The sequence below is a fragment of the Triturus cristatus genome, chromosome 7 (assembly GCF_964204655.1).
Source record: "Triturus cristatus chromosome 7, aTriCri1.1, whole genome shotgun sequence".
Lineage (NCBI taxonomy): Eukaryota > Metazoa > Chordata > Amphibia > Caudata > Salamandridae > Triturus > Triturus cristatus.
In genome coordinates, this window is record NC_140590.1 from 1,347,420,334 (window position 1) to 1,347,443,424 (window position 23,091).

Consider the following 23,091-nt stretch of genomic DNA (forward strand, 5'->3'; position numbering starts at 1 on the left):
ATGCCGTCTTCCATTCGTCTCCTTGACGCATCCTTACCAAATGGTAGGCACCACGGAGATCCTGTTTCGTGAATATCACTGCTCCCTTTACCTGCTCCAATAACACCAATATTAACGGGGATGGGTACTGGTTACGTATGGTGATGGTATTTAAGGCGCGAAAGTCAATGCACATCCTTAGCTCTCCGTTCGCTTTGGGTATGAAAAATAACGGGGAAGCCGCGGGTGAACTGGACGGACGTATAAATCCCAGGGCCAAGTATTTATCCAAATACTGGCGCAGGTGTTTGTTTTCGGGTTCTGTTAAAGCATAAACCCTGCCACAGGGTACCACTGAACCAGGCTTTAAGTCAATCCTACAATCGTAGGGCCTATGGGGAGGCAATACTTCCGCCATCTGGTCATCGAACACGTCTACAAATTGCTGATAGCATTAGGGCAATACTATCTCTTTCTCTGCTGCTGTGGCAATGTGAAGATGATTTTCCCAGGTGGGAGTAAGTGATTTGGAGCTTTCCCAACAATTTTCTTTACGATATTCAGAATCCAGACTCAAAGTCTTCTGATACCAGTCAATATTGGGGTTGTGGGTGGAGCGCCAAGGTAACCCCAGTGTGATGCCGTATAATGGGGCTTGTATAATGTTGAAGGATAAGAGTTCTTTATGTCCTTTTAGGCATTCCACAATACATGGTTCGGTGGCCTGGTATATGGGACCATATTCAAGTTGTTTGCCATCCACTGCAAACACCACCTCCGGTATAGGTTTGGAGAAAAGTTGTACCCCTAACCGGTGGGCTTCTTTGGTATCCATAAAACAACCCGTAGCTCCAGAATCCACCATAGCTTGTGTGGTACAGGGTTCTTGATTGATATATACCACCATCGGTATGAAGAAATGTACCTTAATGGCAACAGGTTCTTTCATTAGCGAAGAGATGCACAATATACTCGAAGACTCCCCTTCTATACATCTCGAGCTCTTCCGTTTTCCGTCAAAGGCTTGGTACTGTTCACCATAGATGATCCCAGGCGTGTACGGCTGAACTTGGTATCAGACACTCTCTTAGATAATGTCCTTTTTTCCCACAATACAGACATAATCCGTTTTTTCTCCTATGATCCCTCTCGTCTACAGTAAAAAAAAAAAAAGGCTCTCACCATTCCGATTTCCATTGGTTCAGGGACTGGCACTCCAGAATCCAGGGACCTTGGGCTTTCGAAACGAGGGGGGTACCGCTCTCTTTTCTTGCCTTCCCCTCTTCGCTCCCTCAATCTATGGTCCAATCGCAAGGTCACCTTGATTAAAGCAGAACACGTCTGAGGTTGAGGATCCACTTGTGCAATCACGTCTTTTAGTTGTTCCCTAAGGCCCTGATAAAAGATAGCTGATTGTTTGCTTTCAGGCCATTGCATTTCTGCTACCAACCTTCGGAAGGTGTTCAAATATCCTATCAGGTCTTTGTTCCCTTGTTTTAATTCGAGCAATTCCCTATCTGCTGAGAAGCTATCTGCCCTGCGGTCAAAGGTCTTTTCGAACTCCTCTCTAAACGCGTCCCAATCATGTTACATAGGATCGTCTCTTCTAACAAACGGGACTGCCCATTGAGCTGCATCTCCAGCAAGGTAGGAAATGAGAAAAGACCCTCTTGCCTGGTTTGTAGAAAACAACTTAGGCTTACAATTGGAATGTAGTAGAATCTGAGTTATAAAAACCTGAACCTTGTGTATGTCTCCTGTGAATTTTTCTGGTGGTGCAAGAGGTATAGGTGTAGGGATTTCCACTACCATAGAACTAGTTGTGGGCTGTGTTGGGTTACCAAAGTCAAAAGGATTTCGTTGCATCCTATCGACTCCTGCCTGTAAAGCAGCGGTTTCATTCCGTGAAGCCGAAAGCTCTACCTGTACCAAGGCTAACGCCGCCATGATTTCATCTAAAGTGGCCATTCTAGAATCAGCTCGACCGGGAGGATAAATCTATTTGTGGGCCGATTATTCTGTCCCGAGCCTGAACGTATCCTCAGGATTGAACCGATGCTCTTAGGGGTCCACCTCTCAACAGCCCCAAGTCTGGATATGAGTATACACAGACTAAAGGGTGGTTAAGCGGGGGAAGGGAAGGATGGGGACAGCAGGGAGGGAGACTTGCAACGAGATACAAAAGAGAAGTAATTACTACTGGAACCTATAACCTCTCTCTCTTCCTAAAGCTCCCTTTATGCCCATACTTCCACTAACCTGTAAAGAAAAATAAGATTGCCAGCTAACAGGGGTGTTGAGCTTGTAACCTCTAATCACCATACAGTATGTTGGAAAACATCAAAGGTTCATCCGATTAAAACCTATTCTTCTGTCATGGCCTATTAACATCCCATGCCCAAAAGTTTCTACCTGGGATTTGTGAGGTAAACACTGTTGCTCAAAAGACCCTCTGTCTGAGACACCCCTGTGAGGACAAAAGTATAAGAGCAAGTAACATAGTAGTGTAGCTGTGATTGTCACAATGGAAAGAGAACAGTAAACACAGCGTTACGAACACTGAGTAGCATTCAATCTCGTGGAGCAAACAATGTCCAGAAGGTGCTGGTATGAACCCAAAACGGGAAGAGTTACGTCACTCTCCACGTTAGTAAGCACCTCTCATAAAGAACTGGTACTAGGGATCCCCTAAACCATGAAGGTATCTGAAATGCCAAGATTTCCCTCGCATGAACTCTGTGGGCAAAGAACAAGGGAGAGTTCACCAACGTAGGGAAAATATACAATAGTATGCCCACGTAATCCACAGCAATGTAGCAAGCAACAAACGTTTAACAATGTACTTTTTCCCTCGCAAGAGCTCAGGCAAGATAAAGGAAGAGCTCCCCCAATGTAGGGAAAAACACGATAAAGTGCACTCCAGCCTCGAAGGTCCAAATCTGACTAATCAGCTTTCAAGAACTTCAAATGGGTAAAAGGAACCAGCGGTGCCAAAGGCACCCTTACCCGACCAAGAACAACAGGAGAACGGCCAGCGGTAATCCAGGTAACCGCAGAATAATCGTCAGCCTCTAATCCCGCTGCCTCGCTATTTCTGCTTCCGCATCACGGGTGAAGCAGCGTCTGACATCAGACGTCGCGCCGAGGCCACAGGGAAATGTAGTCTTTCCCGTGCCTCAGCGCTTGCCTGCGCGAGTGAAGCTGCCGTGTCCCATGACAGTTTCCTTCCAAATGTCTTCCTCGTCGACAGGATCTCAGAGGACCTGAGGGGGCAGTTTCCAACGAGGAAGGGGCTCCCTACGCGAATCGGGAGGTTGGAGAGGGATCTGAACATGGGCATGATCTGAGAAGGATATATCAGAGGTCTCTGCACTACTCATGGCATGTATCAGGGGAAGGGAAAGGAAATAATAGTCTATACGAGAGTATGATCTATGTGCATGGGAGAAAAAGGAATAGTCCTTGGAATCAGGGTGTAGATGGCTCCAGGCGTCAACTAAACCCAAGTCTGATGACATTCCGCAGTGTCGCCGACATCGCCCCAGCATTTTGGTGCACCTGAGCAGTGTGATCCCATTCTGGGTTCCAGACCAAATTAAAATCTCCACCCAGAACAATTGGAGTTGTAACTGCCTGCAGGAGTTCCCTGAGAGTCAGATGCAGGAAAACATCCTGATTTTGGCTAGTGGCATACATGTTAAAGGTTAAGGACCAGCGACCCCAAGCCATGTGCCCTTTAATAAACCACCTGCCTTCGTCAGACGTGATCTTAGGGGTCACCGCATGCAAACCCCCCCCATTTTCGCAGAGGAGCAGGACCAATACTGAGTGTGGTATTTGGGATGTGACATGAGGCGAGTGTCAATAGAAAGCAAGTGGGTCTCTTGGATAAAAACAACATTGGGATCCTGATGGAGGAGATATCGCCACACCTGTTAGGGGAATTCAACCCCTTAACAATTAGGGAGAGAAACTTAATAGAGTTAGTCATAATACTTCACAAAGAGATATGCGTCCTAGACAGCCCTCAACACAGCACCATGGGTTCCCGTCCCATCAGTAGGAATGGAGAGCCATTGTAGGGCACCAGTGTAATAAGGCTTGGCCGAATGAGACCCAGCAAAGGAACCGTATTTACCCCCCTCCCTCCAGCCCCCAAGAACAGCGCATCCAGGGGACAAAACAATCTATTAAAAAGGGAAGAAATAAAGAGCACAACAACAAATGGACAGCCGGGCCAGACAAGATCAGAGTCTATCGAGAACAGCCCAGAGTCGCACAGACAGGCCATTCCGGAAAAGTCACTCTCCTAAGGGACTCTGAGGAGGGGGGGCTGCAAACACACAAGAGTTCAGGAATCTTGGCTACCACCGTCCCATGGCAATATTGGGGAAAGCAGTATTTGCTCCGACTAACGGTCCATCCCAAAGGCACTCAGTTGCGGCGTGGAGGATGCTACCCTTTGGAAGGACAGGTATTCCATGCGAAAGGGCCATTTGTTGCCAACAAGTACCTGCAGTGTCTCGTCTTATAACCAGAGTCCAGCAAATTCCAGGTCCCATTTCAAGGAGCTGAAGTCGCTCATAGTTCAAGACAAGATGCAAGGGAATTCAGGCTTAATCTGGTGGCTGGCACAACCATTGTAGTTCAATCCGAGTGATTCGGCGAACAAGCCGGAGAGGGAGAGCCGCTTAAAGAACGAATGTGGCTAATGATGTCTTGCTTAGTGTGTGAGGATTCGAGGTCCTGTATGCGACGTTTGGATCTCGGAGGTATGACGGTGGACCATATCGGGCAGAGATGCCCGTTTCGACGTACCCGTGCCGAAGAGTAGTCTTCCCTCTCAGGCTCAACCGGGAGCTGCAGAAGCTGCTTTGCATCTCTCAGTGAGCGAAGGACGTGCCATTTACCCTTCCAGGTGAACATCAAGGCGAAGGGATGGCCCCACTGATACTTGATGTTGAGGTCCCTCAACTTATCCGTGACGGGCTTAAAAATTTTTCGCCGTCGAAGAGTAGCCGGTGCCAGATCTTGGAAGATTTGTATTGAGAGGCGATTGTACGAGACTGCCTTAACCCCTTGCATTTTTTTCAGGATGGCCTCCTTGTCGGCGAAGTAGTGGACTCTGGTGAGAATGTCTGGTATAAAGTCGGGCCGATTGCTTGGGCTAAGACCCAGTGGGCTCTGTCTAGCATAGGCAGTGAGGCTTCCTCGTTCTCGCCGATGGCCTCTAGGAGCTCTGCTGTGTAAGCCAGGATGTTCTTTCCCTCCGTTCCCAGTGGGACCCCTTGATGCGCAGGTTGGTTCGCCTGCTTTTGATTTTCAATATCTTCTTGCTTAAGTTGTAGGGTGATATTTTGTTCTTCTATCTCCGCCATCCTCTACCAAAGGTTTTCATGGTCTTCTGCTGTAGTGTTCATAGTGCGTTGAAGATCGCCTACCCGTGCACCAATCTTCGTGACCTCTCGACGTATATCCTGGAGACCAGCTTTGAAGTCTTGTGGGAGAGAGCCAATTTTGTCTTTAATTTCCTGTAGAAAAGACGCCATGAATGCCTGGGTGATTGGCATCTCTGAGCTGGACTTCCCTGGTGCAGTGGTAGAAGAGTTAGAATCCTCCTGTATCTGAGCATTCATTTTAGACCAGAGGGACGTAACCGGATTGTCCTGGGCTGCGGCAGATTCAGTGTCCTTGTTGGCTTTACTTTTGAGAGGCATGGCAGCGTGCAAGATGGGGTTTGTGGGCCCAGCGATAGAAAGGAACCAGCCTTGGAAGACGGAGCAGCAGGAAGGCAAGGAGCCAAGATTTGGCGCTGTTGTCCAGACGTGTTTAGAGCAATCCGGGATTCAATCTAAGGGGGAACAAACCTCAAACCAGAGCATTGACGGATAGGGTGAATGCGACAGGTACCCCACCAAGGATGCAAAGCAGTCAAAGTCTTAATAGGGGGGAGGCAAATTGTAAACCTGAGCGTCCCGCAGTCTCCCCCCTGGTTGAGTGGTCCACAGCAAGGAAGTGCACACACAGTCACTTTGTTCAGACACCGGTTCCACCAGCACCGGTTGAATAGGGGGCCCACCTCAGGTGCAGGCCACCAAGCAGGGCGCAGTATCTAATGAAGATGCGAGGGCACTCACCGAACCCAGGTAGCCTCCTCAAGACAGTCCGGAGTTCCGCCGAGGGGGCACCAACTATCCCCCTAGAGCAGAGGCAGAGAAGGCGAATGTGACAGTTACCCCAACCAAGATGCAGGTCCGCCTAGGTCTTGGCCAAGGGGGTGAGAGAGTGTAAACCAAAGCGTCCCTCAACCTCTCCTTGGTTGATCCACAACAAGGAAGCTCAATTTAAGGCCATTTCATTCGTATGCCAGATCAGCAGAAAAGGATGAATAGGGGGCTCTCCCCCGGCGCAGACCACCATGTAGGGTGCCATAGCTTTTGCAGAAGGGTGGCACTCACCGTGCACAGGGAGCTTCAGAAGGCACGCGCAAGCAGGCCGGGTTCCCACCTGCTTCCAATGCACCACAAGGCGAAATAGTTGACCCCCTCTGTTCCCTCTGCCCAGTGTGGATATGATCAAGTCCGACTCGCCCCTGCCTGCTGTTGATCCACGGGACCAGAAGCCCAGCATGTGTCCCACCAGGCAAGATCTTCAGATGGGGGGGGAAAAGTCTATGGCCGCACTTCCGGGGGGGGGGGGGGGAGGGGGGAGGGAATCCACCTTCCCCTCTCTAGGTAGAAACAGTGATCAGTGTGATTGTCTCTTCTGGCCCCAATGAGGAGATCGCGCGTCAGGCTTTGGCATGGCCTGGAGGCTTTCCACCACCCCACGGATCCCCTGCAGGCAAGATGTGTCTTCCCCACTCACTGTGGCCTTCACATCCAGCAGCCTCCGTCTGGCCCCCCGGTTCCAAGCTGCCGAGCCAGGGTGCGTCTAGTAGAAGCACGCGCTTGCCCCCCCCCCCCCCCACGCCGGACAAAGCCCCGGGGAGCAGGCGCCAGCACGAAAACCTCCCCGTGGACCTCTCGCTCTCCCGGTCTCCAGGCCTGAAGATGCTGCAGCAAGGTCCAGCACACAAGATGGCCACTGGCGAGGCCCCCGGAGAGACTACCAGAGACCCTGGGAATCCAGACACTACAGGGCGGCCTCCCCAAAGCCGGCAGGCTTCCGCTGGACTGCAACACAAGGAGGGCGCCCTGCACCGGTCGTCTTAACTCTGTCAAGCAGCCGCTCTGCTGTACTCACTGCGGGTCCTCGAAACCGCTATCTCCGCTACAGCTCCCGGGGCAGAGCGGCCGGGCCACCAGGCGACCTCTTAAGGCTGCGCCGGAGCTCAGTGTACTCCTGCACTCACTCAAGGGTCCGGAAGATCTCGGGGACCCAGCGCCACCACAGGAACCCCGACAGCATAATCAACCCGCACTCTGCATACAGGGTTGGAATCGGCCTCCTGTAGCTACGCCACAGCGAGGACCGTCCCTCAAGATGGCACCCAGGGGATCCTTGTCGAGGTCTTCCGAGAGTTCGAGTGCCCAGGGTCTGTAGGGGCACTCATCACCGGTCAGCAGGGTGCCACCAACTCACAGCGCCAGTCCAGGCACCCTGCCCCGGTTGAGAAACCCAGCGGCAGGGAGCACCAGCAGTTACGGGACATGGTGGAGCGGAGACCCGAAGAGACGCGTCTCTCCCCATTCGTGTCTTGGCCATGCCCCCGCATGTAGGTCTTTTGAAGCACTCAGTAGATTGGAGATGATTGTGGAATGCTTTTTTGTGTGTGTTTGTGTTTCTCTTGCAGTCTGGCAGGCCTCTTATTATCTCCATATGATCTTTTCTTAGTGTTTGCAGGCTTTCATCTATAGTTACAGGACCAGATCAGTGGGAGGACAGGGTTCACAATGAAGGCCCCTCTAGGTTTTTCCTGGAAGTCAACCAGGGGAGCACATAACCGTTTTGGGAAACCTTTCTAGTCCTAGTGGGCTGTCAAATGACTAAGTCTGATAACAAAAAAAAACAGGGAAAAGGGAGTCTTCATTCTTTTGATAGACAAAGTCCTGGATCTGCCTGTGAATGCAGTTCCTAAATGTGTTTTTAAGTAGTGAAGTTGACTTCTAAGAGAATAACTTGAAAGAGAAAAAAAAGTCTGAAGCTATGAACTGGGTTTTTGGAACCCAAGCGCTCTGGCTAGTTAGTGCGTGGTGATCAGTACTGACCTGCCACATAGATGATTCTGCAGTTCTTTAAACTAGATGCCTGCGGCATAAAAAGGGAACCATAAAGTGCCATGAATGAGAACCCAAAAGCAAGGTGAACGGATAGGCAAAATGCTCTAAAAGGGTTTTATTTGAAACGAGAAGGGACATGTGTGCACCTGCAGAGGCTGTGAAAAGGATAATTTCTGACTTTTAATACAATTGTGCAAGTCCTCCCGCCTTAATTTGTTAATGTTGGGAACATTTGTTCAAGAATATTCAAAGAGCTGGGGGAGTAACATGGCTTGCATGAGAGTTTTGAAAAGTTCATTATGGATCTAGCTCTTCCTCCTTAGCAGTGCATTAGTAAAATCTCCGTAGTTGTACCTGAAGTTGGATTATTTTGGACTGCATACTGTTTCAGAATATTGGCAGCTCTAGACAGATGTCTGCCTGAAGGTTGAACTTGTTACTTTCTTTATTTACAATATAAAGTTGACTGCATTGTATTTCATAATTCTTCAACTCAAATATAAATCCTTGTTTGCACACTTAATGATAATGTAGTATTACTATAAATGTATAGACTTCACCATTTTCAACCTTGCGTCCATAAACCCCTTCTTCTGAACATGTTTTCCAATAAAGTAGTCATTTTTTTAAATCTTTGCTTGTAGAGATGGGCATGAAGTTGCTGTGGCATACTTCAGGACTGGCTACATGCCCCAGGACTACAACGAGCAGGTCTGTAGAGATGAATCCCTTCATATTTATTGGGGTTATGTGGGGTGGATGAGTTGTCCATTTAGCTGAGCTGATCTGTGCATCCTTTACCCTAACTCTAACAACTACGTGATCTATTCCTAACGTTCCCTAATTATTTCCGAATTGCTTGCTTTTCTCAACTATTACTTTTTATGTATCGTTCTACTCCACTTTTTCCAAATACAGTTTCCTAGTGTGATAATATTTCTGGGAATTATATCGTTGCTTCTGGGAAGCATGTTTCTATACACCCTTATTAGTGGCCATTCCTGCCTGCTGCAGAAGCTTGATTTGCACCCCTCTATTCTAACACTGTCTCTGTTTCAATGGTATTGTTTGTTCTTTAACTAAGTTACAAACATATCAACTTTAACTTTCATCCTTATAACTTTATATCCTGTTTAACTGATTCCTTCTTACTATCTAGCTTACATCCAGAATTCACCACTGATAATGTTATGTTTTTTGTCTCCTGGAAGCTGGCAGTAGACAACTCTTATTTACGACAGCTTTTTAACCATTTCCTCACCTCTTCATCCTTGCTTTCAATATTCTTATCATGCTAAGAATTCTTTATTACATAGTTCATACAAATGCAACATTTACCATTATTATTCAGTTTCATAGTTTAAAAAAATCTTCAGAATAAAATGGAGCCATTTCAACAGTATGCAAATGTGATCCATTAATAGTATGCTAAAATGTACATTTGAACAATCCCAAAGAATCTTCATGTACACTTGCAAATATTAGTTGCAGCGTCTGGTAACAAAAACATAAAGAAAAGGCTTTGTGGTGCCAGCTCAAAACTATACAGTAAAATAATACATTTTTTAAGGTCCTTAAATTACTCATTACACACAAAGTTTTAGAATAGGTTGAAAGAAACAACATCACCAAGAGATAAGATTTGTGAAGTACCTGACGACCTTCAAATTCATGATAAGACACAAGTAAAATACACAGCGTCTTTTTATGCAATAAATGTGAGATATGGATCGAGTTTTATTAAGTTTAATTGTACTCCAGGCAATTTCTGATCAGACAGGTTGTAGTGGGCAGGTGGCAGCTCTGCAAAGAAATTCTATTAGGTCGTTGTAAGGGCAGTTACATAAACTGTTACCTTAAGAGTTAGAAAATAATGGTGTTCACACAATTTATAGGGGCCATTGGCTTTGTCTTATTTGAGCGTTGCTTTCAATAGGAGGTCATCCAGGGGAGGTTGTGAAACTTTAAGACAAATGTATATCTGGAGTTGTGCTCACAACACAATTTCATTGCCCATTTTAAATTTTTTGTATTGAAGGTGTGTTTAACCCTAGATTGACAACTAAAAGATTATGCGTAGAGTGGACTCTCCGAAATAGGTGAGTTACGAGGTTTAGACGAGCCACAATTTCATAATTTAAGGGTGAATCAGCAAGGTTTTCTTTATTATCTTGTGCATTAGAATGAAATGTGACTGCTAATAGCAGTCAGATTCTTGGTGATATTGTGGGAGTTCACTTGGTGCGGGGTAGGGGTGAAGGAACTACAGCTCCACTACCACTGATTATGTAAGCTGATGCTGTTATATTATTGGACTAAACCCCCTATTGGTTTGCAGTGCCTGCTGTCTACACTTACTGATTATACAGCCGACAATGAAATCCAGATCAAATTAGCGAAAACCAAAAGCAAGAATAAAAATCCGCTATTACAAAATGGTTCCTAAATCCTGTGAGGGGATATCGGGAGGGGATATCGTATTTGGAGGTATTGCTATCATGCAATGCAACTTCGGGACACCATCTTCACACCAGGGTGGCAAAAGCTATGTCTATTGGAATTGACTTATTTATTTTTTATATCTGTGGGTATCAGAAGTTTAGAGGCATTACTAAAAGCTTATGAGGATAAAATCCCTGCAGTTTTATTTTGTAGTATAAAGACTCAAAATTGTAAGACATTGAAAAATATAAATTAGGTTAAAAGCTGAGGGAATTTGTTTGACATCAGCTTGGTTGTGTTGTCCTGTAGGGCATAAGACCATGTGGTGGAAAAATATTTCCTTATTTGGAATTTCAGGAGGAAGGAAAGCATTTTACACATTTAGACAACTTGTGAAAGTTGCTGTACACGTACTGGAGAGAAGTGAGCAAGAACGTCAATGTAAAATGTCTTGTGCTTCTTTCAGTTTTTTGATTTATAAAATCAAGAGAAGAGCTTAAGTTGCCTAACTCTATGCCTAAAAGATGTATGATTCACGTTTGCTACCCTTAGTCAGCAAGATGTATTTTGACCTGCACGCCAGTTTAGCCCTAGAAGTTCAGAGTTGTTTTTTTACTCTTTATTTACTACACTCTCCAGATATTACGAAATGTAAGCCATGGTGATGCCCAGTAGAAAATTAGATGCATGTAGTATTTATTTGCCCTTTTCTTGTATCTATGCCCTGAAAGTATTCCGATCCTTGTCTTTGAGACAGTAAATGTACCTTAGTTCTAGAGTGATTAAATTAGCTTATTCTCAATGTGAGTGTTTGCTATTAATATATATATTTTTTTAATGTGCTTACATTTTGTTGAATTTTAATGTAACAATATGTTTGTTGAGATTGTGTATCATTTTGAAGAACTTTGCATTAGCAGTAGAATTGCATTGATTTGAATGGCTGCTTACCAAAGCTTTAGATACTTGCCATTAATTTAAGTATCCTCTGCAGGGAGCAAATAGTTCCTTGAGGATCGAATAATGTCGTCAGATTTTTCTAAACCCTTGGTGAGTCTGGCAACTGCAAGAAGGGCATCTGTCAGAGGAGTCAAGGAAGATTTGGGAGTGGGAGTAACAAAGGCATTTCCGATATCAGTGCAAGTTACAGCCATGGCTTTGTTTGAGGTCCAGAGGTAACTTGTGGAGAGGAAGCGCTCTTAGCTTTATTTGCTGATTTCGTTGTGATTTGCTTGATGTGTACCTACATGGAAGTATAAAGTATATCTTAGGGCATGGAGATGTTAGGGAGAAGTAATTTGATTTTTACTGTTTATAATCTTGATGATTGATATTAAGTGTGAGGGCTATGAGAAGTTGTGTTCAATCTTTGCCTTCTGGTGCCTGGAGAGAGGGGGAGGGGATGCATGTGTGTTTTTTTTATTTCGGCCAGATAGCCCTAAAGGTACCGTATTTACTTATCATTGTGAAGAGACATCATATTAATTTGGTGAGCATTTAACAAACGGAAAACTATACGGAGAGATTCTCTAACAACATATAGTGCTGGGTCGATAGGCACAGAGTAACAGTAGTCAATAACCTGTCACAGACCGCCATATCCTATAGTCAAGACTGCACATATCCCCAGTCCAGAACTGTCAATGATGAAGCGAGAAAGATAAATAATTCCATTTCTCAAAGTTCTCATTCTGGCACAATTGATTATATATTAAAAACATTATCACTTACCATGATCATGTCCAACGAAGGACATTTGCTTCGGGCTAAGGCTGAGGTTTGATCAGTAAAATACAAGCCTAGGTAATAAGTGGCTAGATGGGCTAGGAATATTATCATAGAAGAGTCAGAGCGAGAAGACCTCTAGTGACTTAGTCGATCACCCTTTGATCTTTGGGCCAGCTAATTCCTCAGTGCCTCCTTTATTTTACCTGATCATTACTGTTATTGGCATCACAAAATAATAAACACAATATTTGAAATCTAGAAGTCTAAAAACATTCATTTAAAAATAAAATTGAATAAGCTCCTCTTTAAAGTGACAATAATAGTAGCAGCAAAGCCCAAAAAGTGCATACCTTGGCATAGCAGCAAAGATTTGGTTGGAAGAAGGCAACCAGTCCCCCGTGGTATCTTACCCTCTAAAACAATCCTGTTTTCTCTATGTCTCTAGGCCCAAAGCAGAAACCTCGAGGTGGCAAATGAAATGTGGTCAAACATGAGACTTCTTAGGATCCTGTAGGCCTCCCGGTAATGCACAGCACCCACATTTATTTTTTACACACTGATTTGATCCACCTTTTTGCGGATGAGCATAGCCTGGTCAACAGAAAAGAAAAGAAAGTGCTCTGCAGACTCTAAGGTCATCGAGCAGAGAGGGTAGTTGGAAGTTTGGGATGCATTCATGTGCCATCTGCCCGTTAGCGATTTTAGTGGTAGGCAGCCTATCCTGAATTTAATGTATATACTCCTCGCCTGCCAGGGTTTAATCCTATCCAGGTAGGGCTCAAATATGGGTGTACACTTAATTTGAAGGAAGTTTTGCTGAGATACTCTTTACTTTTCTTCATTCCAGGAGCTAACCAATAATGTTTCCAGGAAGTGTTCATTTAGCTTGATAGAAGTGCTTTAGTCATTTCAGTTGGAGAATGCCATACGCCCTTCATTTTGATAGTTCCACATAGTTGTTTGATCTTTTTGGGCCATGGGGTATGCAGGTTTCTATCTAGGATGATTACTTTTGATATGGCATCCCTATAGGATGCCAGCTCCGGAGTGGTCCAAAGACGTCCCCACTATAGGAGGGTTTTTAATAGGACCGACTAATCCACCTTATTCATTGCCAAATCGATACGTAGGGACAATAGAGGAGTGCTTGATGGCAGGCAGAGTAGTGAACGTATAAACTTGTTTTCAGTTTGTACTAGGGAAGAAAGGTCGGCAGAGCTTCAGATCTCTGCCCCGTAGGTGGTCCCAGCCACTGCAGTGGCCCAACAGACTTCAAAAGCTGGGGTAACCACACTACTGTTGTTGGCCTTATACTTGCTTGCCACTGCAGATCCCCTTTGGTGTAAAACAGCGCTGTTTTTTGCTATTTGAGGGCCTCAGGACATGTTATCTGCCAGCCTGACACCCAAATAGTCAAAATGGCTCACTTGCTCCAGGGGCGACCCCTCCACCACCATCCTGCCTCTAAAAGATTGGTGGGGATTCAATGCCATAAATTTAGATTTGGCAGAGTTTATCTTTAGCCCCAGAGTCTTACAAAAAGAGGCAAAACGATCCAAAAGAGCCTGGAGTCCCATGGGAGTTCTGGAAAGGAGAAGTGTATCATCTGCAAACATCAGAATCTGAGTCCTTTTGTTTGCAGATTTGGGTGCATTGTGCCTGCAATCAACCAGCGAGTCAACCACACCATTGATATACAGGCTAATTACCCCCAGGTTCCTCTAGTCCTCGTCCCATTCCTTACTTGTGGAGATGACCATCTCCATGACAGAAAAAAGAAAAGGGTAATGCTGGGACCCCTAACCCCACCCCCTCCCACTAGGAATACATAACAAGTACCTACCCAGCATTCGCCTGTACTTTTTTCTGTCTGCCGACAGAATGGGATGAGGTTGATCTTGCTTCAGTCTTCTGCAGATTCCCATCCGGCTGCTGGGCCGTCCTGGATGTGCTAAATGATGACTTCCGGTCTGCTGGGCTTGCCGGGAGGCGCAGATGTTGGCGGCCGCCTCTTTGTGGCTGGTGCTCCGGCCCTCCGGTCTGATCCAGGTTGCTGGGCGCATCTTCCTAGTGGCTGGGCCGGGATGGAAGGTGCGCTGGAAGCTGGATGGCGGCTCAGGGCTGCTTAGTGGTGCCCCTGGAGTGCCTGGTGCGCCGTTGTGACGGTTTGACTTTGACCCAGCGGTGGAGTATTGGAGCTCGCCTGGGCTAGCTGGTGGGGGCAGACAATAAGGTGTGGAGTCGGCCCGCACCAGGGGCGAGAACTGCATAACGGTTTTCCTCATCTCTTTTTTTTAACTTTCTGGGTGCCTGGCATACGGGTACAGTCAGGCCATTTGGTGTCTCTGGCCTTCCTGCCATGTGTGTTCCATTCCTACAACAGTGGGGACATGGTGTTGGGTGGGCCATGGAGCTGTGCTTCTTTGGTTAGCCCTGTGCCTCTGGTGCGACTAGCTGGTCCTGAACGGTTGTCCTTTGGTGGCTAGGGGGCTGCCCTGGTTGTTCCCCTGGAGTACCTGGTGGCCGGTGTAGGGGTTTGCCTGTTGCCCTGCGCTTGGGTTCTGGAGAGTGCCTGGACTGGCTGGTGAGGGCACTCGGTGTGGTGCTGCGTTTGCTTAGCCCGGGGGTGGGTACCGCGTTGCTTTTTTTTTGTCTCCCATGTTTTTTGTTCCTTCCTGGGTGCCTTGGCCGTTTTTGAGGGTCCTCAGCCTCCCAGCTACCAGGTCATTTCCTGCCGGTGGGGGCTAGGTGTTGTGGGTCATCCTTTTGCATCTGCCTCTGCGGCTCTATTTGTTTCTCTCCTTTTGCTTCTGACTGGAGGGGCATTGGTGTGGTGGCAAGCGTGGCCTGGCGTCTGCCTGCCCTGGGGGTGTGTGCAGCCTTGCTGGGTTTCCCCTGCTTTTTTTTGCAGCTCTTCCATGTTTTCGCACGCACTTGGGGGTCCTGTTGTTCCCCTTCGCCGGGCTGTGCCTCTTTTCTGGGCTTGCCTTACCGCCTTGGGTGGTGAGCGGATCAGAGCTGTGCTCTAGGTGGCCCTGGGGCGTTTAGTTGCTGTTGAGCTGTTTTTTGTGGCATTGCCCTGCCGCTCTAGCTTTGGGGCTCACTAGGGCTGGCTGGTGTGGCTGTTCTTTTGGCGGCTGTGCTGTCGGGGGTCTGCCGGCCTCGGGTGGTGTCCAGGTGGCAGTTTTTCTCCCCTGTTCTTCCTGATGTGGGATGCTTGGGTCTGGGGCTTTTGTGTTTGGTATGTCCTGGGGTACCGGGCCTCCTTTGCGCAGTCTTTGTCTTCCGTGGCAGGGTTTCTGCCTGATGTGTCCTTGGTGTTTCTGTGGCCGAGTTTGGGTCCCTGCCGTGTTGGCAGGGTTCTGTCTCTTTCCGCTTGAGGCTTGGTCTTGCCATTTAGGCTTGGTCCCTTGGGGCTTCTCTGCGCCTTCTTGCTGTTTTTTTCCAGCCTGTGCGTTGTGGATCGTGGACTGTTTTTGTGCCTTTGGTGTCTCCTGTCCCTAGTCTTTCTGGGCTTTTGGTGGCCCTGCTGTTGCTGTGTCTGTTTGGGTCCGATTTCTGCCTGGTCCCTCTTCCGGTTTCTGCCCCCTTGATGGGCTGTACGCCTGTTTTCCTTCCGGGCTCGTTATTCCGGGGTTGTGATGTCTTCACAGGTCTTTCAATCTGGTGGTGGGGCCTTGGCTCTGCCTCGCTGTGTCAGGGCCTCGCTGTGCCTTGGTTTAGCCCCTCGTTGGCCTGTGCCGGTGGGTTGGCGGTGCCTCCCCTGGCCTTTTCTCCTGGTTGGGGGCTTCCTGGTTGTGATGGGGGGGGGGGGCTTGCCTTCGGGTGTTGTCTGTCTCGGGCCATTGGGGCCTTGGGGGTCGCCTTTTTGGTGTCTTCCAGTGGCCCTTTTTTGGCTTCCCTTTCTCGGGTCCTGTTGTGCCTTGCTTGGGTGTGGGTCTTTTGGGCCCCTGGAGGTCGGCGGCTCTCTGCCTGGTATGGCTGGGGACTGGGTTGGCCTCCTTGTCCTTTACGCTGTCCTCTATTCTGTGCCTGCCTTCCCCTTGGGCAAGCTGGGCTGTGGAAATGGTGTGCTGCGTAGGTTCCACCCTGGCTTCTTGCTGCTTTATGTTCCCTTGGTGGCCTGGTTGTTGGGGTTGCAGCTTTTGGCCCTGTGCCGCACCTTCCGGGCCTGTGGGGTCCCCGTGTTGGTGGCCTTCGGTCATGCTTGTGTGTCTGTTGTTCAGTCAGCTGGCTTCTCGGGGGTCTGTGGGGGCGTCTGCAGGGTTGGACTGTGGGCCGCCCCGTTTGTCTCTCCTGTTCTTGTGACCCTTTCTGCAGATAGTTTGGGGACTCACTTGGGTGGTTCCTTGGTGTTGTCCTTTGTCCTCTGGGCCGTTTAGTCGGCTGTAGGTTGGTCAGTGTTTTTTTCCTTCCTTCCGGGTTTCCGGGGTTCTTCTTCAGTGGTTGGGGGCTTGGTCTTCTCCTATCCTGTCTTTTCGCCTTTGTCGACCCCCAGGTTTGTGGTTGTGGGTGTTGTTCTTGATGTGTATTGTTTAGGGTGAGGTCTTTCTCATCTGCCCTGTTTGGTCTTTGGGTTCCCCTTGTCTCGGGGGCCTTGGGTTTTTGCCTCACCCTTCTCTTAGTGCCCTAGTCTGGTTCAGGGTCTGCGAGTGTCTGCCCCTTGCTTTTCCTTTGGCGGGGTCCTGTTGTCAGACTCGTTCTTGGTGGGGGTTTGTGCCTTCCGGGGTTCTGGCCTCTGGTTCTTCCCATGCCGTTTCCTTTCCTGGTGGGGTCTGTGTTTCTCTGTCTGGTCTTTCTGGTTGGTCTTCGGGCGGCTGATGTTCTGGTGCTCATCAGGCTTCCTTCCTTCTGGCCGCGGCCGTGCCTTGTTGGGCAGGGTTCTGGTTTGTGTCCCCTGCATTCTGTGTGGGTGCCTCAGTCCTGGCTTGCTGGCCTGTCCCTGTGTCCTGGCTCCTTCTCTTGGTTTGGGTGTTTTGGGCGGTTGTCCTGTGTTGGAAATTCCTGCCCTGGTGCCTGGTACTCCTCTGTTTTTATTTTTTAGGGAGAGTGTCCTCCCGGCTCTCTGTTGACCGTGTCTGTCATGTTGGTGGGGGGCTTGCTCATGGTCGCTGCTCCCTCTCTTCCTGGTTTGGTCTGTGTGGGCTTACCCTTGGTTGGTCCTCTGGTCTGAGCCTTGGCCCTGTTGTCTGACCCTATCCTCTTGGTCTGGGCTGGTCTGCTGTGGGGCTCCCCAGCGGTTTTGGGGTTGGTCCTGTTGTTGGACATGTCGCCCGTTGCCTCATGGTTTGGGCTGGGACTGTTGGGCACTCCTTCCTTCCCCTCCTCTCTCTTTTGGGGTTCGTTGTGGGTCATTTTGGCAGTGTTGGGCGTTCTTTCCATTACCTGCTTGGGGTGAGCTCTGTTGGTTCTGCTGCCAGATCTGTGGGGCTGCTTGGTGGTCCTGGGCATGGTGGCCTTCAAGCGGGTGGGTGCTCTTCCGGGCTTTTTGTGCCCTGTGGGGTGCTTCTGCTGTTCTGGTCCTCCTTGGGCTGGGTGTTTCTGGTGGCCTGGGTGCTTCAGCCCCTCTGGGGCTTTGCCTTTGGGCTTGGGGTCTCTGGGGTTTGCCTCCCTCCGGCTTTGGCTTGTTTGTCTTTGCCTTGTCACCTTCGGGGCTGGCTCCCTTCCACTTGGCAGTTTTGGGAGTTGGAGTCCGGGAAGGGCGGTTGGGTGCCCTGCTTGTCCTTTTTTCTGTGGTTGCTTGTTTTCTTGGTACTGCTGGTGTCTTCTGCTACTGGGGTGCTGGTTCGTCCGATCCATGGTTGTGTCCCTGTTGGTGTGGCCCTGGCTTGCTAGTGTGTCTGGTTGCCTTGGGTCTTCTTACGTCTGTGGCCTCTTCAAAGTCCTTCTGTTGTGGGCGGTCTCTAGTACTTCATTGGCGTGTTCTCCTCCTCAGCTGTTGGTTCGGGGGGTGTTCCCTGTGTGGGATGGCTGCCTTCTTGGTGGCGGTGCCATGTGTTGGCTGTTTTTTTGTTCGCCTTGGTCGTCTCCTACGTGTTCTGGGAGATGCGACCCTGTTGTTTGGTTGGGGGCATTGTGGGCTGTGTGCTTCTTGCTGTGTTTTTTCCTGTGGTTCTCCCGTTGCTTTGCTTGGGATGCTGCTTTTCAGTGTGGTGTCCTGGGTGTTCTTGGGAGTTCAGAAGGCCGGGCTTCTGGCTTTGGTATTTGCCACAAGTAAGGAATGGGACGAGGGCTGGAGGGACCTGAGGGTAATGCTCTATTACTTACCGGTAATCTTCATTACTCCTGGTCCCGTTGTTTTCATCCCATTCCTTACGCCCCTCCCTCCCGGCCGGCCGGCCTTCCTGTTGGTGGCCTGGTAGTTCAGGTAAAATGCTGGGTAGGTACTGGTTATGTACTCCCAGTGGGAGGGCGTGAGGTTAGGGGTCCCAGCATTCCCCTGTTCTTTTTTCTGTCTGGGAGGTGATCATCCCTGCAAGTAAGGACTGGGAAAAGGACAACGGCACCAGGAGTAATGAAGAATACCGGTAAGTAATAGGGCAACAATATATTATCAAGGACACATACTTGCTTTACTCCACAGTTGACCTTTGCTTGAGGCCATCCCCTGTGTTCATCTGGACTTCTGCCTATGTTTCATGATGGAGGACCCTCAGAATCCTCAGGGGGCCTCCAAGGATTCCATAATCCTCCAGGACCTTCCACCAGCTATCCAAAATAGAGTTGATGCACACGCTATAAAATAAGTAAATATTTCAATAAATCAAATGCAGCGAAAGCTTCAGTTCTTCTTTGTTTATTGGCAAGATTCTTCCACTCCACCAGCTATCCCTGTGAACCAAGTCAAAGGTGGCTCTCAAGTCCATGAAGGCCACAAAAATATGGCCCTGCTTCAAGACAAAGTATTTCCACCACATCGTCTTGAAGAGAAAGACCTGGTCCACTGTGCTGACCCTGTGTCCGAAGCCAGCCTGGGAATCTGAGAGGACATGATTATCATTCATCCACAGAAAAAGTCTGGCCAGCACTTGCCTGTAGAAGATCATTTGGCTGTTGTCAAGAAGGCTAATCGGCCTGTAGTTGGAGGGGTCATGAGTCCTGCTGTTCTTATAAATGTGGATGATGGTGGCACCAAGCCAAGAAGGCGTGATATCCTTCCCCTCTCACACTTGGGTTGCCCCTTGAGTTTGAGTAAGGGACCAAGATTTCGGGCTGTGATAAGAAAAGGTCTTCTGATATATCGTTTAGGCCGGGGATTTTTCCCTACGCATTTGACGAACTACTGTTTCAGTTTCTTTTAGATCAAATTCCACGGGGGTACTTCCTCACCAATGGGTAAAGCATAAGTTGCTAATAACACTCCCCTGAGTTGCAGGGGATCCTAGACCACTTGCTGTATACACCAGAAAATTGATCAACCCATGCATCTGTTTGTACCACTGCTTCTAAGTGGTTGTCTATAATTCTATTTTCATCGGCAGCAAGTTTCCAGAAAACCTTCATGTTTAGTTTGGCAGAGGATTCTGTAAGATCAACCCATTGAATCGCTTCCCAGCTAGTTTTGCTTTTAACCAGTATTGATTTATACGGTTTCCTTGCCATGATAATGTCCCAGCGCTCACCTTCTTTTAACGGCTCCCAGTTGAGCTGATTTAGCAGATCTGCACTTGGTCATATACCACCCAGGGTGGCCCTCCTTGACGTTTCCCCTCATCCCCTACCAAGTGAAATACATTTTCAACTGGTCCATTAGCTCACATTGCAGGCTTGCAAAGTCTATTAATCTTATATCATACCACTCACAGGGCCCCAGTGTCTCCACAGATTGTTGATAAATTTGGGATAAGGTTAAGGTGTTTCCTTCAATTGAGGCCCACTAAACATTTCTTCTGTTGTTCGTTGTTACAACTGTGGGAGGAGGCAAAGCACCCTGTAATCTTGCATGCATTAACGGTCTAGCTTGGAATTGGCCAAAAAGCGCATCATGGTCGCTGTCTATCCTGGATATGACCTCTGTGTCTATCATGTAAGGCCAAAGTTTATTATCCAAGAAAATGTAATCTGTGTTGCTTCTACATGTGCTTATTTTAAAGGTTGGGCTAGGGGGAAATTCACCTGGGGTGTTGTCATTAAGTGGCCTCAATCCATTGGTAACCATTATATCTGCAATCTGTTCGGCAACCCTAGGTTGACTATAGTCAGAGGCCCCCACGGTGTGAGGTCTCATCGGGATTCATGGGCATCTCCCACCATGTCTAGGTCTTCAGACCGTAAATGCACCATAGAATTGCAGCCCCCTGCAGTTATCTTGAGCCAGCCAGGGGGAAATTGATCGATTGCAAGAGTCAGTTGGTCGACTCACGGTGGCTGGGATTGGTTTGAGAGTGAGCGTACATAAATATAAAGTACTGTTATATGCCTTACCTAAGCCAGGGAAGATGTGAGAATAACTATTCTCAAGTGCAGAAGGTGTGGCTTGTAGGAAAAAGGAAACAAATCCTGACCTAAATGGGGGCTCTGTCGCCCAAGTCTCCTCGATCAACACAATATAATGCAAATCTAGAAAAGAGCCCATTTCGGGGTCACTTAACTTGGTTCTCAGCCCTGCTATGTTCCAAGATAATAGTTTTATGGTATTAGTTAAACCGGAGCTTCGTCTCATGGTAGAATTATTTATGGCACTACTGTCAGTTATCTTAACCTGTGAGAGCCCAAGGCCTCCCATAGGAGATGTTTCTCTACCCTCTGTGTCACAGGGGATCTGCCCCAGGGCCACTGCAGATGGTGTTGATATTGCTGAATATGTTTGAATATATATATAGAAATTGCGACACCCTTCATTGATTTATTGAATAGGCAATCTACTTGTGATAGATTTATTGATGAATCTTGCATGCCGCAAAATATATGTGAAAGGAGCAATCGATTCACAGTGCCTCTGATGTTTTTGCCAGGTTCTGTCTGAGTAAGTTTAAGCTTCAGCCTTATTTGGGACTCTATAGCTGGCCTGTACCTATGCTCCAGAGCAACAAGCCCTTCAACAAGATTGTGGTTTGTACGTCTTAGCCCAATGTGGTCATAGGCAGGATGTTTATCTTTATATCGTAATGCACCCAGAATGTCCTCCCTGATGATGGAGCTACATCTTCTCACTTTCCTACACCAACATATGGTTTTATCTCATAGACACATCTAGCCGCCGATTCCTTACCTTTGAACTTCCAGGCCTCCGGCTGGATTCCGAAGATTTTTGATATCAGTACCCCTGCCCACTGGTAGGTGGCGTCGGTGGATTCCTCGTGACGCTGTAGGCGTCATGTTTGTCATGACCTCCACGCCGTCAATATAACAGCCACTCCAGCCCGCTGACTAAAGTTCTTTTCTTTACCCGCCAGCCCGCGCCGATCCATTGAAGAGAGCTACTTTTTGACAGATTTTTTTTTACCTTTTGTCGACTCCTTTTGGTGAGTTAGGGTTTCCAGTAGGAAGACTTTGGGGTTCAAGCCATGCGACGACTGTCACCGTGCCATATCGATAACGGATCACCCACCTCGTGTGTCTCTGGTGCTTGGAATGCGACCACGACACAAGTCGTGCTCCGATTGCCAGGCCATGGCGCAAAAGGGTTGAGGGTGTGGTCTCTGAAACTGCTCATGGCCCGACGCAAACCACGGAGGTCACCTCGTCGATCTCGCTCCCAGTTTTGGTCGAGAGGAAGGTCCGAGCATCACTCCGGGGGCACAAAGTCCTCTTTGTCAAAGTCGTCAGGTAAGAGGCATCACAAGAAGCGCAAGAAGTCTAAGCGTGCTTTGACTTCACCCCCTCTGCCATGTGACGAGATGGAGGAGCCTCAGCATTCTAAGCCCCGTTATGCGGAGCGGGCACCAGGGTTGACTCCGCGTCTCCCTCCCTTTCCAGGTACAGGAGCGGCCCCGTCCAACTAAAGGAATTTTACAACATCATGCGCGCCTTATCTGGGTGGCCTGACCCAGCCGGCAGGCCTTTGGGCCCCGCAGGCCCTGGTGAGGGAGATCCTGTGGGTTCCATGCCTTTGGCTACGGCACCACAACCTCCTGTCGGACCTGTTTCCAAGTCCGGACCGGCGCTGGTCGCACCTCCACAGCGAACTTCCCGAGCTCCGCGTACGATGCCGAGGTCTCTGGCACCTCCTCCCCCATCCTCATTCCAGACAATAAGGAGCCGGTCTGGGGTCCGCCAAGGCACGCGCCGACGGAGCCGGATGGCTTTATACCGTCTAACCAGCCCCTTTCTGACGGTTTAGGGTCGGATGAAGAGGATTGGGAGGGGGAGCAGGATCTCAGCAGCCCCAGGACATGGGCTGGTGTGAGGAAATGGGTGATGCCAGTGACCTGAACACCTCCCCAGATGCTGGCATGCTGTCTTCCCCCTAACGTGGCTATGGAGGAGGGGGTGTTGTTTGCTATGGTGGTGCATAGCAAATGACACCCCCTCCTCCATCAAGACGAATGTCTTGACGGAGGTCCTGCAGCCTGGTGTCTCCTCATGGGAACTCTTGCTGCCTTTTAACGAGGCCTTAACGGACGTTCTTCTGGACACCTAGTCCAAACCCAGCACAGGGGCTTCTGTGAATAGAACGATTGCCTGCCGCCATCGTCCTGCACCAGGTGACCCAGTTTTCCTCACTGCCCACCCCCCAAAGCTTGGTGGGGTAGGCTTCCACTTCCTGTGGTACAATCAT

The 23,091-nt window shown here is 48.6% G+C and overlaps 1 protein-coding gene across 5 annotated transcripts in view; it reads left to right on the forward strand.

Annotated features, from left to right (window-relative positions):
- Window positions 1-23,091, forward strand: part of GSS (glutathione synthetase) — a 651,892-nt gene that overhangs the window by 371,793 nt on the left and 257,008 nt on the right. For all 5 annotated transcript variants that reach the window (XM_085619008.1, XM_085619005.1, XM_085619007.1 and 2 more), the window contains one exon: window positions 8,846-8,912. In XM_085619008.1, coding sequence (XP_085475134.1) covers window positions 8,846-8,912 — 67 coding nt within the window. The remainder of the gene's footprint in view (window positions 1-8,845; window positions 8,913-23,091) is intronic.